General features: G+C 40.7%; 1 protein-coding gene across 5 annotated transcripts in view; it reads right to left on the minus strand.

Annotated features, from left to right (window-relative positions):
• The window catches only part of pmfbp1 (polyamine modulated factor 1 binding protein 1), a 122,861-nt gene that overhangs the window by 73,667 nt on the left and 30,603 nt on the right, over positions 1-18,591 (minus strand). For all 5 annotated transcript variants that reach the window (XM_086191041.1, XM_086191042.1, XM_086191043.1 and 2 more), the window contains exons 5-7: positions 12,615-12,738; positions 9,984-10,154; positions 9,489-9,782 (exon numbers count right to left, since the gene is read on the minus strand). In XM_086191041.1, coding sequence (XP_086047167.1) covers positions 9,489-9,782; positions 9,984-10,154; positions 12,615-12,738 — 589 coding nt within the window. The remainder of the gene's footprint in view (positions 1-9,488; positions 9,783-9,983; positions 10,155-12,614; positions 12,739-18,591) is intronic.

The raw sequence follows: 18,591 nt of genomic DNA on the forward strand, positions 1-18,591 counted from the left end.
CCAATAATAAGAACGAGAAGCCCACTCAGAGAGCAAAGACCTCCAGTAGCCAGCACTTAAATGGACTTTTACGGAGGATTTGTACAAAATCATAGACAATAATTTTTTTCACGGTACCTTGACACAAATCACTGTAAATATTCGTTTTCTTTCATATGCTGGCTATGTGGGTCAGAGATGTCCTATCTACTGGCTTATACAGTGAAAGAAATTGTTTTTAAAAGCAAAAAGATTGTTGGTTAACAGCTTTCACCACACCAAGCTTGATTAGACAAGAAAACGGATGATTTATGCAAAAGGCTGATGACAAGAAACCTAGATTTGTCCAACATTGGTGACCTGCTGAGAGGAAGACTTCTGAAAGGGACAAAAAGCAGTTATTTTCTTTCTTTATCAACTTTTATCCTGACATTTTTAAAAACATCGGCATGATTGCAAACCTAAGCCAACATTACCTATGACAATGGAGACTTTCAATCCCAGATCAAGCATGGGAAGGAATGACATTTTGCACAATTTAGTGATGTAAAATATCACTGAACAACTTTATGTTTCTGCAGCATTGAAAAAGTCATACAGAGGGGGGGGGTCATGATGACCAGACAAGACTCGACTGCTTTTTGGATATGAGTACGTAACTCAGCCACATTACACTCATTGTTAAAGAAACCATTTATCTTTGAAGAACTGCATATTCTTTTAATTATTAATTTACTAATTTACTGATTGTGTATGTACTGTATATCTTTATATTTTCTCCATGGAAGTTTCTAGGAGAGACTTCTACAGGGTCCATTTGAATCGGATGTGCCTATTGGTATGGTAGATTTCTTTATTACGACTGTGATAATTTATTAAAGCAATGCATTCTAATTAATATTTTATTTGTGTTTTTGTAAGAATTCATCTTTGCGTTCCATGCTGCCATCATGCTCGACTCTCCTTTTATCCCATAAAATAACTTAACCAAGCTCTATGCATGGAAATTATATGAACTGCAAGTGAAGAAGACGGGCCATGTAATATTGTCATCATCTCTACTCAGAAGCAGTCTGATTTCCACTAATATTTTATGTTTTATTTTCAGAAGAATATGCTCTGTCGCACAGGAACAAGATGTGAAGGAAGGTGAAGAAAAAGAGAGGTTAATTGAGCAGAAACAAAAAAGACACAAACAGACCTTGACTGAATTTTTTTGAGTGCCAAAGAAATAAGGGTTTAGTGGGAGGAGGAGTTAGTGATGTATGAAAGTCAGGTATTCTCTCTCCCACAAACACACACACACACACGCGCGCGCGCGCGCGCACACACACACACACACACACACACACACACAGATCGACCAGGACAGGCCAGGGATGAGCACACCCCATCTGATCTGTGGCCCGTTCATTCATTAGACCCATGCTCTCCCCTATTGATTTCAGCTTAAGTAATGAGAAAGCTTATCCAAAAATCTTTAGCATTTGGGCTCCAACTTAAGGGAATCGATGGGGCCATTTCCCATTTTGAGCAGCACATTCGCAGGGGTTTTATGTACGGTGAACGGGACAAATCCCGATGCTGATAAATCAATAGGGCCTTTTTGTCGATGGACAGGCATGCATACAAGCACACGCACACATGCATACTTACAGGGACAAACGTGGCTAATAAATGGTATTTTTTGAGGCAATTAAAGTGAGCTGTAAACATATGAAGGCCAATCAATTGGTCAGAGGGGTCTATTATCAGGGCTTTAACACTGATTTAGAAGGGGCTTTAAGGAGCCGGTGGTTTGAAATGTGCCACAGTCACTTATGCAGATCAGCAGCAGCAGCAGAAGCACAGATACAGACTGCTAAGCTGGTTACACAACGTGTCACCTCTAAAGACCCCGAAAACTGCTGTACTACAGGGAAAAAAGACTTTTGTCATTTTTGGCACCACTGAGTGAAAAGTAAAAGGGACTTTAAAAACTCAATTTTGCTGATTAGCTTTTGTTATGTTCAAATACAGAGGTGATAAAGCTTATTTTGAGTGCAAAAAACCCTAAGCCAGTACATTTCGCAATTGTGTGTTTGATACTTTTTAAACTGGAAGAGCACTCAGAGGGCACCAGGGTGAGCGTTTAGCCACTATCAATAATCAGAACTGCAAGCAGTGATGAGAGGGCCCTCGCACCCTTACACATATTAGTGCATGTGGCTGTGTGTCTGTGTCCATGTGCCTGACAATGTTTGGATTTTGCATAAAGGAGCTGACTACTGCATGCAAAGAAGAATGGATATCACTTCCTGTGTCCACCAGGTGGCGCTATAGACATACACCCACTTACTACATATTATGTTGCTGTGCATCATGTGGAGAATTAATTAGTAAATGTTTTCAGATCAGGATTCTCATCAAACGTGTGAAAATCAAAAAAAGATCTCACCATTCAAAGTCCACCTACAACAGTTTCTTGCTCTATGGTGAAATATTAAAATTTGTCACCTGACTATGGGAACACTGTTTGATGAAAACCCACAAGCATCACAGTAACCCCTTACTACATTCTCAATGGTGTTTTTCACCAAAACACAGATTTAAAGGGTTCCTCCTTGGCCCATACTACATCCCTCTACCGTGTGTGATAAAAATCAGCCTTGAAGTTTTTGGAGAATCCTGCTGACTGACAAACAAACAGACTTACAAATCCCCTGAAAACACTGGCGGAGACAATGATCAAAACAAGGCTGATCACTCAATTATTCATTTCGTTAAAGGTGATATCAGAAGAGGGGAGTGGCTGGACAGTTCCATTTTGGCTGGTTAGACAAGCTTGTTAGGGGAAAAACAAACACGTCTCTCTCCAGACTTTACCCCCACTGCCTCTACTCTGCTCAAGGTGAGGCCTGTGCATTAGCAGAGCTAACTTAAGACAACATTTCCCTAAGGTAATTGATTCTGCATTAATATTCATTTGGTTCTGTATTCAGCATCTGTTCGAAGCCTCTGGTCCACTATACAATGTTAAGATAAATGCAAACACCTCGCGCTGCCATCTGAGACACCACAGTTATATAAAGCTCAACCCAAAGCCCTCTCCCTCCTCCTCGGGTGTTGCGTTAGTCTCTGCTTTCTCTCATTTTTGACTTGTTCAACGTGCCCCGTTCTTTCATCCCGACGTTTCCGTCTGGTTGATACGGTGCATGTGTGTTGCTGAAGCATGACATTTCAATTGTGCGCCCAATCAAATTGGCAGAGAGGGAGTGAGAAGCGGCGGGGAGTGATGAGAGGTACAAGGGTGTTTTGAGGGTTGCCGACCAACCGTTTCCATGGTGAACCACTTCTGTCAAAATCGCCACAATCGTCACAACTGCTGACCTGCAATATTTCAAAGAACTAGTGAATAGCATACAGCACATGCACACTCAGAAATAAAGGCACCAGTGTGTACCTGAAAGGTTACAAATGCTGTTGCTGGGGAGGTCCTCTTAAAGACCAATATTGTACTTTAGAGGTAACAAATGTACCTTTGAGGGAGCATTCTGTGTACCGCTAGTCCAGCAGTGAACTGTTCATGAACCTCACTTTCTTTACTTTTCTACACATTTTCTTGCTTTCTTTCCCCCTCCTCTCTCTAATCATCTTTATCTTTCCCTCTATTTACAAGCACATTTCCTTCAGTTTCTCCTTCTTTCATATTTAAGACAACTAATTGCACTATTATGAGATCTGCGGTGTTGCTGAATCCATTATGTATGGCTTGCGCTGGCATTGGGTCTGAACGCAGCCTGTTTTGAGTCATTATAATTCAGTTTGCTAACACACAGCCATTGTGCTAGTGTGGGGTTAGGGGAGATGGTATGATAAAATATTGAGGGCGAAGCAAGGCAGCTGCAGATGCTAGCTGTCATGTGTGAGCGAATGAATGTTATGACAAGCATGTTTAAACATTCATGCGGGGAGGAGAGTTTAGGAGGGCTTTTCATTAACACCAATATGTCTTCGTCTCCCTGGTGCAGACACTGCTGGTGGAAGCATGACAACAACAGGGAGGAGAGGAATTACCATCTCCAGAGGAAACCGCCACAGACGCTGAGAGGAACACTTCGCGTTAACAAACATACAATGTTTTGGGGTTCTTGTCGGGGGGGGTATGTTTTTACATGTCTTTTTTGTACCAGATCCACTATTGAAAGTATTACATGGTGTTCTGAGCTGATCAAAAAAGCTCACAGTAAAAAAACGGAGCAACACATTCAAATAGGAAGGAACAGGGAGTGCAATTGCTTCTCACATCAACCATAACAATGACATAATAGAAAGGATTTTTCAAAGGAAAAAAATAAGGATGTAGGCGGTTTCTAGGCCAAAGTTACATCACCCACCATTCTGTTGGGTTGTCATGAGATTTTAACTGGTAACAAAAGTGCAATCCTTACACAAAGAGTAAACAGAAGAAAAGCTATTTGTGGTTTTTGCTGGGGGCAGAGTAACGGCCAATCTATTTACATGACTTTGACAAATCTGCATTAATCTTGTGTTCATCAGGAGAAAAAAAAGGGGTTGCTTTGGCAAATTCCAACCAGCTGCTTGGGTTTGTGCATCTGTATTGTGCATAAAAAGCCCAATGCAAAGCTCTATGTCTTCTTCATGTCTGCTGCATGTCATTATGGAGATACACATTTTAGCTCACTAAAACTCCATCTTACAGAGTGCAAAATCAATATCTACACTGATGATCTCACGAAGTCAAACAAGGCGAAGGAGGTAAACGGCACATCAAGTATTCTCCTCTTAAAGTGGCTTGGACTTGCAAAATGTGTTTGCATAACATGAGCTTTAGTTAATGACATAAATGGCTTAAAATGCTGCAAGGTGCATTGAAAATATGCCCAGTCATCTGTTTTAACCTACACCTCCATGCAAACATTTTGAATTAATCGAGTTTTCACTGGTCAAGCAATTCCATTTTGATATTCAAATGTGGTGTGTGTTGTGTGTGTGCAAGACTGATCTAATCAGTCTTAAATCAGTTAATAAGCCAAGGACATGGAGGAGATGACTCAGCTGATGTGAGCATGAGCTAATATCATCATCTCACCCCTCGCATTTAAGCCCTAAACTCAGTACGAGCCAGTGTTTGCGCTTCCTGTTGCAGTTTAGCTCACCACACTGAATTCTGTTAGCATACAGGCAAAGAAATGATGTTTAGTTACTCTTTTTCCATTCATTTTTTGAGCACCTTAACTTTTATGTTAGGATTTGCAGTAGAATTATGAATAAGAATCAATGGTAAGCCAAACAAACTCGATAAAATGTAGGGCCAGGACCTCACAATATACTGTGATATTCCATGTTGTTTACTGAAAATTTATGATTACACTGGAATATCAATACGATGTCGTTAAAAAAACCAAACCAAAACAAAACACGACGTATTGCTGTATCGACTGTATTTCAAAGCTCCTCAAGTAGGTTTTCTTAAGGTTCATCGATTGTGAAACTCTGGGCTGATACTGACGTTTAAAATAGGAACCTGGCTGTTTAGGATGTCTTTGTTGGTCCTTACTCCCCCTTATGTGCCAGTAAAGCAAAATAAAAATATAAACATGAAAAATAAACTCAAACACTTTAAGTCTTTTAGCCATTTATCACCCCATCTGATTGAATTCAATCCTACACGTCACTGAAATATTGAATATAAACTCTGATGTAAACAGATAAACATTAGCCACTGCCTTCTTTGAATTCCATCTTACTTACTGATGATGGATGGTTGTCAATATGGCAAATATTGGTTGATGTATCGGTGCATCGTTAAGAGTTTATACACATCCATAAAGTTGCAAGAATGGCTTCAGCACACAATGCAACTCTTCTCATGCTAAATCCCCCTCATGTTGTTTCAATTGCCCTACACACCAAACCAGAGATGAGTAGCGCTCTGCTGTCTACAAACTCAATCTAATGAATTACATGACTAAAAGTTAGAAACACCACAGGGACAAACAGATAAATAAACACACACACACACACACACACACACACACACACACACACACACACACACAAATGAATATTCACCACAAAAGCACACACAGGAATTTATACAGACTATTAATTAAAACCCAGCAGTTTGAGCTGTGGACTCAGGGTGGGCGGTTCAAGACACCACACAACTGGGAGACTTCCTGTCAGACATAAATCTCTCATGTTCTCTCTTGCATAGGCACAACAAAGACTGGTCGTGTGTTTCCCTCCCTTCTTGCTCCTCACCATTCATTAGCAGCACAAGACGCTGCGGTCAGGTTCAAAGACAATTTACATCCTCTCTCTTTCAGTCACTCATTCATTTCCTCTGTCTTTTTCCTTCTCGTTTGCTCCGGCTTTTACTCATTTTCTCCCTCCCGTTCTCCCGCCTGTCCCTCTCCAAGTCTCTCTCTCTCTCTCTCTCGCTCCCTCTCTTCTCTAAACACTGTCTCTTCCACATGGCCCGGATAATGAGTGGTGAAGCTAAACGAGAGGAAACACGGCTCACTATTAGGAGGGGAACGCTGACTGAAGGTTTAAATAAACGGAGAGAACTTGAGGCCAAATTGTATTTCCAAGGACATAAACTAATGGAACAGGCAGACATTCTCTGAACAAATACACACTCTGTTTAAACTACCATAATAGTTGTAAAAATATACATGTCCATGTGGATCTAACTGAGAGGACCGGCAGCAGGGAGACAGAAATGTGTGCGAATACACACACACACACACTTTTATATATATATATATATATATATATATATAAATCTCCTCACGTATGCATGCACACAAACATGGATTCAATCGCGCTTATTTCCTTCAGTGTGGGAAGCCTATTACCTCGCATTCAAAAACAGAACAATAAAGGCATGAAAAAAACCTAAATGCTTGTCTTTGTCATTGAAAACTAATTAGGCAAATGTGTTTTCTTAAGTGTCTCTGATATGCTCTCAGGCATTGAAATCCACACCCGCATATAAACACAGAGAGAAGCCCCCCCCGTGCCTCACTCTATGAGGTTAATTGGGTTATCTTGGCAGATTAGCATAACTAATTAGAATCCTTGTTAAAAGATAAGTATTATTTATTTAATTTTCGCGTATGTGTGTGTGTGTGTGTGTGTGTGTGTGTGTGTGTGTGTGTGTGTGTGTGTGTGCGCGCGCACGCGCGCGCGTATGTGGGTATGGATGCGTGTGTGTAGATCCCCTCCCATCGTCTCTGGCACTAGTTCAAATGAAAATCAAGCAAAGCTAAGTAGGCATGAAGTGAGACCTGTGGGTGTCTGTGTATGTGTGCGTGTGTGTTCAATTAATCATTTATCTACACACAGATGATCACCATCAGGTGCCAGGCACCCCACCAACATACACACACCAAAGCTTTCGAAGCTTAAAAATCCCTCATCATGATCATTAGCCTTCTGTTTAACATAATTAGCGCTGTCAACCAGATGAGTCGGGCCATCTTTGCCTGGTGCAGCGGTGGATGACCCTATCCAGCACCTTAGCAAGCTAATGAAGAGTCTACTCGTCCATATTCGCCTGTTTTTGCTGATTGCGGAGGGAACGTTTAACAATGCATTCTGATGCAACCTGTGCAAAAATATGACCACCACTGCTCCCCCACCAAAAAAAAAAAAAAAAATTCTAAAAATGGGTGATTTCTGTTTTTGAAGCCAAACAACTTGCCGCCTTTTGTTTGCGATGTTCGACACGCAGCCCGAGCTGACGGCAAACACGAAAACAGCAAATCAACAACACTCGTCTAGTCTTTGGGCTCACAAGTGAATACTCACAAACACGCTCACAAATAACCAGAGAGGGTAAATGAAAGAGAGAGAAAGAGAGGGAGCGCTACATTTACTGAAATTAAACATTTTCTCATCAGCCTGAGGGTGCAGCAGGCCCACTAATGTATTATTCATTCCCACTTCACAAAGGAACATTAATCAATTATGAAGATATGAGGATCTTAAAGTATAGAGGAGAGATGAAGAGCGGCCCATTCGTATTAATATGCGGCCGCAATCGTGCACCCCTACCCTCCACCCCCTTGCTCCTCAAATCAATATTTTGCAGATTAATTTGGAGCGGTTGTGGTGAGATGGCAGGATGGAAGGAAGGAGAGGGCGGGGGGTAGAAGCGAGGAGAGAGTGTCTGAGGTCTGAATTAAGGTGAAGTGTTTTGTTGTTGTTGGGTTTTTTTCTGCCTCTTTCTGCATGTGCATGCAGGATTGAGTATGTTCTGCACTGTATTCGGAAAACATAAACACCCTACGAGGGGAAATTTTATACAGAAAAAAAAACTGGGCTGAAAGTCATCACACCTGTTTGGAGCTCGAAAAACCGGTCAAAGCACACAAGGAAAGTACTTCCGCTATTGTTTCAGCAATATAACAAGGCATTATTATTATTATCACAATGTTAAATAACAGATGTGAAACAGGAACAAATCTGTGTATAAATATATACATATACACTGAGTTTACGAGAAAATTAATCCAAGAATTTTAAACCTCCAAATTGTTTAATTCATATGAGTTATCAGCCATCATTGCACTTGCAGTGAGCCCTTTGATTGAGATATAAGTGGACATACTAATTATCATGTCCATCTCAGTCATTGTTGCACAGGGCAAATTCAAGTGTCGAAAACTTGTTGACCACAAATACATTCTCACGAACAATTTCAGGTTAATCAACTATTAAATAGTGCCTTTGCTCCGCCCACGGCATTCTGTGTGGACAGTGACATCAGCATATTCACTGACGGGCAGGTCCAGACAGTTTGTTAAAACTGTAAGGTTTTGAAATTCTGGGCGGCGCCACGCCCACTTCCTGTCTACCATCCAGGCACACATGCTGAAACATGAATGACGTCTCATCAAACCTAATTAGTATTTGTGGTTTTTCATTGTTTTTGTGCCTTTCATGATTTTTCTATGTTTCATATGGCCCTTATTACTTCCGCCAGGGAGGTCATGTGAGGTTTTCAAAGGATTATGCTAAAACTATAAGGCGGATTTCTACCAAACTTGTTGTAGAGGAGTAGCATGAGCGAAGGAAAGAGCCATAAAATTTACTGGGAGATCTGTTTCACATGGCTCAAAACTGATTTTTTTTAAAAATTGGATTTGGCTGAGGTTGCCTTGGTGGAGGTAAAAGCTCCTCCAGTTGAAAACGGTGTTTGTAACATGTCGGAAGATCATGTCCAAGGGCTGAAACACAAAAGTTGAGTATTTTTTTCCCCCTAGAATTAGGAGGACAAATTTTGAAGATGGAGAATGAATTGATGATGGAAAGATCATTTTAATGTATACTATTATTATATAAAGAGATCTATTCCTCCGTCAGTTTCTGTGTGAGTTACGCTTTAATTTGAAACTAAGCTGAATGAGGGGATGCAATTAAGACCCAAATGTACACTTTTGTCACTCATTGTTGAGTAGTTTGGTTAGATTTACTCATTATATAAATATACTCACCTCAGAGTTCAGAATAACTGCCTTCTCAGCCCACTTTTTAATAGCTTGAGAACCAGCCTTTTTCTCCTCCGACGCTTTCCTCATCCACTCCTCATCCCTCCTCTTCTCCTCCTCCTCTGCTCTCTTCACCCACTCCTCCTCTCTCTTTCGTTGCTCCTGCCTTCTCCCCTCTTGTGCTTTCTTAAGTTCCTGTTCATGCTTCAGCCGCTGTTCATCTTCTCTTCGCATCCACTCCTCCTCTTTTCTTTTTACCTCCTCCTGCAGTTCACTCACTCGTGCATTCGACTCAGAGAGCTTAAGACAAAATAAGAACAAATGTACAGGCTTTTGCAGTCTGAGGAACAATAGTGGTAGTAATCTAGAAGCCACCTGAAACAAGACATTCATTGCGAGGCAGAATGATATAAGGAGAGAGGAAGTGATATTTGAATTGACAGAAAGTTTCATTTATTAATTCATTTATTTTGCATTAACAGTGTAAGAGTTTCCGCACACCTGAGCGTGTGTGTCGACACCGTCTTGTTGCAGCAGCAGAACGTTAGTCTGCAGTTTGGTGATGCAGATGTCTTTCTCAGCGATCTCCTTCACGTTGTCTTTCTGGATCTGCTGCAGACAAGAAATCTCCCTCTGCAAGCGCACCAGCTTCTCGCTTCCTTCCAACACAGTCTGGAATCCAAATGTTAAATATTTGATCCAACAAAAAATTAGGGTAATTCTCTGACAACACTTTCCACAAGAGTGGCATGTCTTGAGCCTCAGTGCTTATCACAGAATAAGAGCAGCTGCTGTGTTGTACTTTAAGGTAAATATGTTACGGTTAGCGATGAAGAGGAAACGCAAGGCCAACGATGCAAAGTATAAACCATCAGTGGTGGAAAAACATTTGATTCAGAGAAAAATGAGATCTTTATTCAATGATTAATGCACTGATGAAGAAAAAGTGAAATCGGGTAATCCAGTGTTTATTTACTCTCAAAGGAACGCCACTTTAACTAAATCTTTTTTTTATTATTTTATTGAGAAAACCGGACAAAAAAGTCAACAAATACAACAATCCAAAATGCAAACGTAATTTTAATATCATTTGTCCTTGAAGAATTTCTAAAGGGGGAGGTTCATAATTAACCTTCAAGTAGTTATCAAATAATTTGGAGTTTGATCAAATAATTGGTCCCACACTTCTATATAGAAATAAAAATGACAGCTTGCCAATGCCGCTAACTCTGCATTCATGGGACCTCGACACATTTGAGCGAGTATTTTCCAACTTGAGAAGGCTACAATTATTGAACAATACTAGTATTCTAATATTCTGATGGCGATTCGTTTTCTGCGTTGTTTTAATTGAAGCTTAAAGGTGCCATGATTGTCCATTAGCACACTATGAGAAGGATATGTATGTGAGGTTGAGCGGCTCTTTTTAAGAGGACCATCTTGAGTTTTAAACCACCTAAGTGAGGACTTCGAGACATTTCCTTGAATCCTCACTTCATAAGACAAAATCCAGTTGGAAGATTTATATTTTCTTCACTGTTAGTATTGTGTTTCGCTTGTAGTAAGAGCTGCATTCAGTTGTAATGATCAAAGTTACGTGCGCAACAGGTGACTGCTGTTTTATTGATTTAAGGAACTTTTCTGGTTTGAACAACAGCTACAGTTGAACTTCTGGCAGTCTTGGGTTTAGGTTTACCTTAGGGTAAAGCTTGGGGCTTGATACCTGCTCATAGTAAAGGGCTAAGGAATACGTTGTGACATGTCCTCACAACTATAGCAGTACAAGCCCTGCGAATGTGTGTGAATCAGTTTGTACTGATCAGGTTGTGAGGACATAAAGCCATAAGTTAAATGGCTCTGCTATGATGAACACCTTTAATGAATATAGTAAGAGCAGAGGTGAGGGATTAAGGAAGTATAATAAGTGCAAGTCTATGTAATGTCCTCTGAAGTAACGGAAACACAACCGTCTGTGAGTGTGTGGGATAGAGAGTGAGTGTGTTTCGGCAGATTTATCTGTGCATCTGCGTTGCACACGTACTAGTTAAACAGAAACACACATCAGCATTTGTTGAAAATATGATTAACAGAACAAGCTGTAGCTTGTTCCTCTCCAACTCTGTAATCACGCAAACCAATAATTAGCAGCAGTGTAAATGAGTCAACTCACAAACACCATGTACAAACAGTAACCAGCCAACACACACATAAACAACCAACATGGCCTGGTTTACCACAAACAGAAATTTATGTGTGTATCAAGTGTTACTTATGTTGTGGGGACAGAAATCTGTGTAGAATCAAACTGCTGAGGCTAAAAGAATGTTATTTCAAAATGGTCAAAGGTTAAGAAAAGATCAGGCTTAAGATAACGGTTCAGGTCAAGCTAGCAACAGTTAAGTCTCAAGGAAATGAATCTAAAGTCAATGCAATGCCCTCTGAAGTGATGAAAACATGATGTGTGTGTGTGTGTGTGTGCGTGTGTGTGTGTGTGTGTGTGTGTGTGTGTGTGTGTGCATTTCTGCCGAGCTGTGTGTTTACATGCGCCTTAACCGTAAGCCACAGAAGACAGTAAAACAGCAGTAGGTATAATTTAGCGACACCCTGTAAGGAGGTGTAGGAAGGCCGTAAAAAGCTCTGCCTTTTAATCCCAACCAGCAAACGCCATGTTTGTTACCAAGAGCTGGGAGATACGCTGGTAATTCATCACACACGCCCCAGCTTCCTGTTAAACCTGGCTACACATGGAGAGCTTCTAACACAGCTGCCAAACCAATATCGTAAAAAAAGAGGACTTCTCCACTCCTCAGACAGGCTTCTAAACAATAACAAGCATGCTGCAGAAAAAAAACAATTTAACATTCATTTAATCGTACAGGGTTATCTTACAATGAGGTGGAAATGATTATCTTTGTCGAACAATGCAGCATAACTTATGCTAAGAATTCTCTGCAACAACATCTTGGAAATGATGATAAAATGCTCTATTCTAATAAATTACAGAAATAGAGGAAGGTTTTCAACATGTTCATAAAAACGCTACGCCTGGGCAGCGTCCTCTTCTGAAAGTGAGTGGCACCTTAACATTTTTAGAAGGTGATTCTGATGATAAAGTCACGGCAAGTCAATTACCTCTTTCTTTTGCAGTGCATTCCCTCTCAGCTCCCTCTTAGCGTCAGAGGCGACCGTGTCCTTGGGTTGAAAGTGGACTCTCACGTCCTCTGACTCGGAGGTCACCTGGACCAAAGACCTTGACCTGTAGTGGAGAAATGAAAAGGGAAATGAAACAGAAAACTTGCTGCATGACCATGTCCCATTTCTAAGGTTGAAGACGGCTGCTATTGTTCTATACGCTGTGAAATAAAATAGAAGAAATATAAGGGTTACGGTAAATTCCAGTATGTGTGTATACAGGTTGGGAATCAGAGCCCAATTAATGATACGATACTTGACAAAAGTTGACAGGAGATGATGATTGATGATTTCATTTGAGGTGAGACACGAGTTCAACACACACCCCATTCCAGGTGAAGAAGTTTAAGCTAAAGTAAACATTGTTTGCCGTTGTTTGCTATGAGCATCGGCAGTTGGTAAAATTCTGTGTGGTATTTTTGAATAAACATTGAAGCAACAGGCCAGCAGATAAAATATAAGCAGCACTCTGCGTACGACTGATTTAATGTCAAAAATTAGACAAAAAAGTGCCAAAAAGGTTATATTTTCAAAGTGAGCAGCCAATTTGAATCATGACCACAGAGTTTGAAAGGTATTCCCAAGTTTCTGAGCAGGATGTCTGACTTCTGAGGGGGGATTTCGGTTGAAATTTCCGACTGGGAACACAGATGACTTCAGAATAGTGTAATCAATTGCAGCAGGTACACTGACCACATCGCAGCGCAAGCATCTCTATTTTTACGCAGCAGGTTATTTTCTTCTCTCAACATGCGAAACACAGTCCTCAGGCATTTAAAAAAAAAAGAATCTCCATAGCAACAGCTCCATTGCACCATAGATACACATACATATGTCCATTCAACTCAGGTCCACACAGCTGAGAGAACACAAGCGCGTATTTTTCAGCCGTTAGCATTGTACCTTTCTAGCAAACACGATGACGGTATCTGTTTATCACAACTCTTTCGATAAGAACATCAGTATCTGCCATTAGTGTATCAAAACATGTGAAAAGGAAGAATATGTAGGACTATACTCTATATATAATGTATTTTTTCTAGTCAAGGCTGCTTTTATACTCAGATAAATAAAAGATTTCAGAGTTGTTGCAAGTTAGAGACACATCCCAAATTAATCTGTTGTAAAAGTTTATTCAATTGGTGTGTGTGCTCAGTGACGACAAACTGACGCTCATGTGCCTGTGTGTGCATGTGCACGTGTGTGTGTTTCCCAACAGTGAAAATATGCTAACTCTGCCCAGACTGTCACCAGTGACAGCTGTCACACACCCCAATATGGCAGGAGGGTGAAAAAAAAAGAAAAATCACACGGAGCACTACTTTTCACACAGGCAGACACATAAAACACACACACACACACACACACACACACACACAATTTTATATTTACCAGCCTCAAGAGATGAGTTATTCTGATGAAACTTTGCACAGATTAAAATTGTTATACTCACATTTGATCAAGCCCGTCGACACGTTCACCACCGAGCAGCGAAGGGAAAGGAACGATTTGACAAAAGTGACATGTGAGTGGATAGAGAGTTAAATCTTACACTTCGGGAAGAAAAAAAAACTTTCAGTCACATGGTGTAAAAGCCAAAGAGGAAAGGGAGAGAAGCTGATTTAAGATTACAAGTGGGTTTCTGTTGCTGGAAGAGAATTGGAACAAATGTGTGCTGCTGCACTATTAATCCAATTTTTTTGCTGCTCTAACTACAACGTTCCTTTGTTTGAATCATCACTTTACTGAGTAGTTCTGTCAGAAAATCTGTAAGGAGAAAAAGAACCTACAAAAACTGTGTGTAAATCTAATAAAAGCATATATATATATATATATATATATATATATAAAATAATTCAAATGTGTTGCACTGTGGCAATTTTACTCTAAATATCACACATTTCAACTTCCAACCTCTGGAAATAACAACCTTTAAGAGTTGATTTATAATGTGATTATATCGTGCTTATTTCAGGGCTTTTTTAGATGGAGAGAAAAAGGCTGATATAAATAATACTGATTTCACAACTTATTTATCCATTTTGGTGAAAAAAAATACTGAAATCAAACCAAAATCTCAGAAAGATTCTTTAGAGGTTTGAAATGGGAACAAGTTGAAAATTGAAGAGGGTTTTTAAATGAAAAGTAACTGCAGCCAATTCCATCTCTATTTTTACCTGCACAGTGGTGGGTGGTGGGTTTAAAGTGCTGAGTGTACTGTACACATCAGTGTGTGTCTCTGCATACACGCCTCAGCTAAAGATTTCCTAACTGAGATAAGGAGCATCTTTTTGTTTTTGGCTAAGGGTTCTATTAAAAAACACACAAATGAACACCCACCTTGCCAATATCAAGATTGTAAAAAACTGTTAAAATACAGTAAAACTACTAAAATTTGCATCATTAGTATCAATCTTGCATCACTGATAGCTGATACAAGGGCACGATGCACTTTTCCTACCTCGTGGAGGCTATTTTAGATGCTGCTACCTTTGCACTCTGCAGACCTTTTCATTGTGCATTGTCCACTGTTGTTTTGGCACACTGTAACCCCCACAACACACACACACACACACACACACACACACACACACACACACACACACACACACACACACACACACACACACACACAATTTAAAGCAGGTACATTCTGGACTTTTATACTTTTGCTTCCTGAGGGAAAATAATAGTTACATGTAAAATGCAGCACATTTATTCACATTATTACTTTATTATTATTTATTCTCACCCGAAGATACGTACTGCAGCAGGAACAACTATTACTACCGCTACTACTTCTTCTCAAGCATGAGTTTCTATATCTACTGAATTTATTTTATTTTTTTTTTTACATCAGCAAGACAAACCTAAAGGTGTGTAATACTGTAGTAATAACTAATGTTTCATAGTTTGTGGTCTGGCTGGGGCCAACCAACAGATGCTTCCCAGTTATTTATTTCCAAATATGGTTTTATTCATGTAATTCTTGGTGTGTGGATGTGTTGGAGAGTGTGTATATTTTAGCTCATGATTATGCACGTAACAAATGAGACTTTATGATTGACTGTTTTGTTATATACAATAAAGTATTTGTGTTGAACAAATGACACAATATCGAACTAGATGAACAGAGGATTCTTAGTTAGAGCCCTGAGTGTTGTTATGATTATTGTGTGGACAGAGAGAGAATAAATGTGATTGAAGAGACAGGGCATGTGGGTGTGTGAGTGTGTGTGTATGAGATATTAAAGCACGCTCTCGATTTCTCAACCTGTCACTCAAGCCTATTAGGCAAGGCTAACAAAATTAGTCATGAATATGCAGTAATAACATGCAAATTGCCACCCCTTTCCCCTGTCCCGTTTGTGTTTGTGTGTGTGTGTGTGTGTGTGTGTGTGTGTGTGTGTGTGTGTTTGCCCTCGGGGCCATAGACATTGGCTCTGTAAACCTAATTCTTTCTACATCATTACAGCAACAAGGCATAATTCATAAGAATAATAGAAACATGCATATACCCTGGCGCGCACGCGCACACACACACACACACACACAGCAAACAGGTCCTCTGCGCTGTCCTCTTCACATACCAGGGTTAATGTACTGCAGGTTGTTGTTGAGAGAAGAGTTTTAAGGTACCCACTTCCACTTTTTATTGCAACACACATACACACACACATATGTGTGAATGTGCCGACACACACATGTAGCACGTCTGTTGCCTCCGTATCCCCAGGGTGATGTTTGACACAGCCTGGGTGCTGCCACAGCAATTAACCTCCTTGTAAATGAGAAGAGCTCTGTCAAGCAGCCAGATGGCACTGGCTGGCACACTGCCATCCACACACACACACACACACACACACACACACACACACACACACACACACACACACACACACACACACAGAGTACATTCACAGATGCACATTCGCAGACAGACCTGGTCGCTTATGATGCATGCGCACACACACACGCACACGCACACGCACACACACACACACACACACACACACACACACACACACACATACACACACACAGCCTCACACCTAACTGTTGGAAGAACCCCTCCTCACTCTTCCGTCTTGCTTCCCTCCTTCATTGTCTTCGATTGCTTCCCCTTCCTCCCTCTCTCCCTCCCCCTCTCTCTATCTCCCTGTTGCCCACCCGCCCGCACACCCGCCATCTCTGGCAGCTGTTTATCCATGTCGCAGCACTGCAGATGTCACAACTCACCAGCTGGGGAAACGGCACGGGAAGGAGGAGAGCGGAGATGATTTGACGAGAAGAGGGAAGATTTGTTGCAACAATCAACTCAAAGAGGATTTTTAGATTTATCCATAATCAGTTGATTGAGTCAGATTAGCTATGTTAAGATTTGTTTAAGGTGGGTTAGTCCGAGTTGTTAATTTTGTAAGCGTACAGTTTTACTGTACTGTACGCTCTGTGTGAATGCGTGCATGTGTGCATGTGCGCGTGGGTGAGGGTTTGCATGCCCACCCAGCATTCAACCAGGGCCCCAAGTATTGATCAGTTAGCTTGGCCTAATAGGAGAAGAGGAGCCTGACCTGGGAAAGTCAATATGTAGAAAAAGAGACATATCCTCATCCTGTCCTGAGAGAGAAGTAGGAGAGAAAGGGAAGCAGAGGAGGAAGGTGGGAGGGGAGAGAAAGTACTGTCCTTGCTGAGATGAAAACAGTAAAAGAAAGAGTCAGGAGACAGTCAGAGAAAACAGCTGGGCAATAACAAAACAAGCAAGAAAGTAATAATGGAACAATAATGAACCTCCAGACTCCTAAAGCCTAAATATCTTATCACTCCTCTCATGAAAAGTTTGGAGTTTTGAATTAGAACAGTTACACAAAGGGGTACTGTCAGAGTGTGAGATAAGTTAAGTTCCAACCTTTCCCAAATGAGAATCAGGATATTCTGTCAAAGCTTTTTTTTTTCTTTTTTTCTTCTAACTAACTTTCCACATTTCAGTGCTTTTGGCAAAGGAAAACAGCACTCACGTTAAGTCGAGTGTAGAAAAAAAAAACTCTCCAGGAGATTATACTAAAGGAAATAATTAAAAAATTGGAGGGAGTTTGAAAATAAAAAACCTGACACCCACTCACACATCAATACATTGATAGATCAATGTGTGTGTGTGTGTATAAGTGTGTGTTCTGTACACCACCTCAACAGAAATATAAAAATAAATCTGTAGATAAACAAAAAAAAAAAAAACAGAGGAAACGGAAAAGTAGATAAAAGACTGAGGTTTCACCACACAGCCGCACACATACATACACACACCTGGCTGAGTGATGCTACCCTGGAGGGTGGTTTCAATCTGATGTGTTTAATGTTGACGCTGGTGGCAAGAAACACACACACACTCACCCGCTGTTTCAACCTGCCTGTCATTCCGTTTCATGAGACCTGATTTACTCATTTCATTTATTTCTTTTTTTATTATTATTATTATTATATGTGCAGCCATTTAAAACGCTCAAGGTGTGATGCAGATCCCCGCGTCTCTGACAGCGAGTGCGCCCACTGAGGAACCATCACGCCCTTCAGTGCCGTCTGCAGAGATGCCAAACACATTCTGTACAGCCACATTGTGCCAGACCACCAGTTCCTGGTTTACTGCCTGATTTAATTGGCTGCTCCTCAGGTTGTCAAAAATAACTGCTGATTAGCTGGTTGGGCAGGAGTGATGCTTCACTGGTTACTGGTTCAAACCCCAACCTACCCAGAGACAGTGTCAATGTGTCCTTGAGCAAGACCTGAACCTTTTAATTGGTCCTGATGAGCTGGTTGTTAGTTAAGGTATGTGTCTATTTCATTTTCCAGCAAAACTGAAGCAAACGCTCGAAATGTCACTGTATCGTCAACTGGTTTCGGATGAAAAGGGATGTGTCATGCA

Source organism: Aulostomus chinensis, chromosome 21 (genome assembly GCF_037954235.1).
Source record: "Aulostomus chinensis isolate RoL2024-O1b breed Wild chromosome 21, RoL_Achi_v1.0, whole genome shotgun sequence".
Lineage (NCBI taxonomy): Eukaryota > Metazoa > Chordata > Actinopteri > Syngnathiformes > Aulostomidae > Aulostomus > Aulostomus chinensis.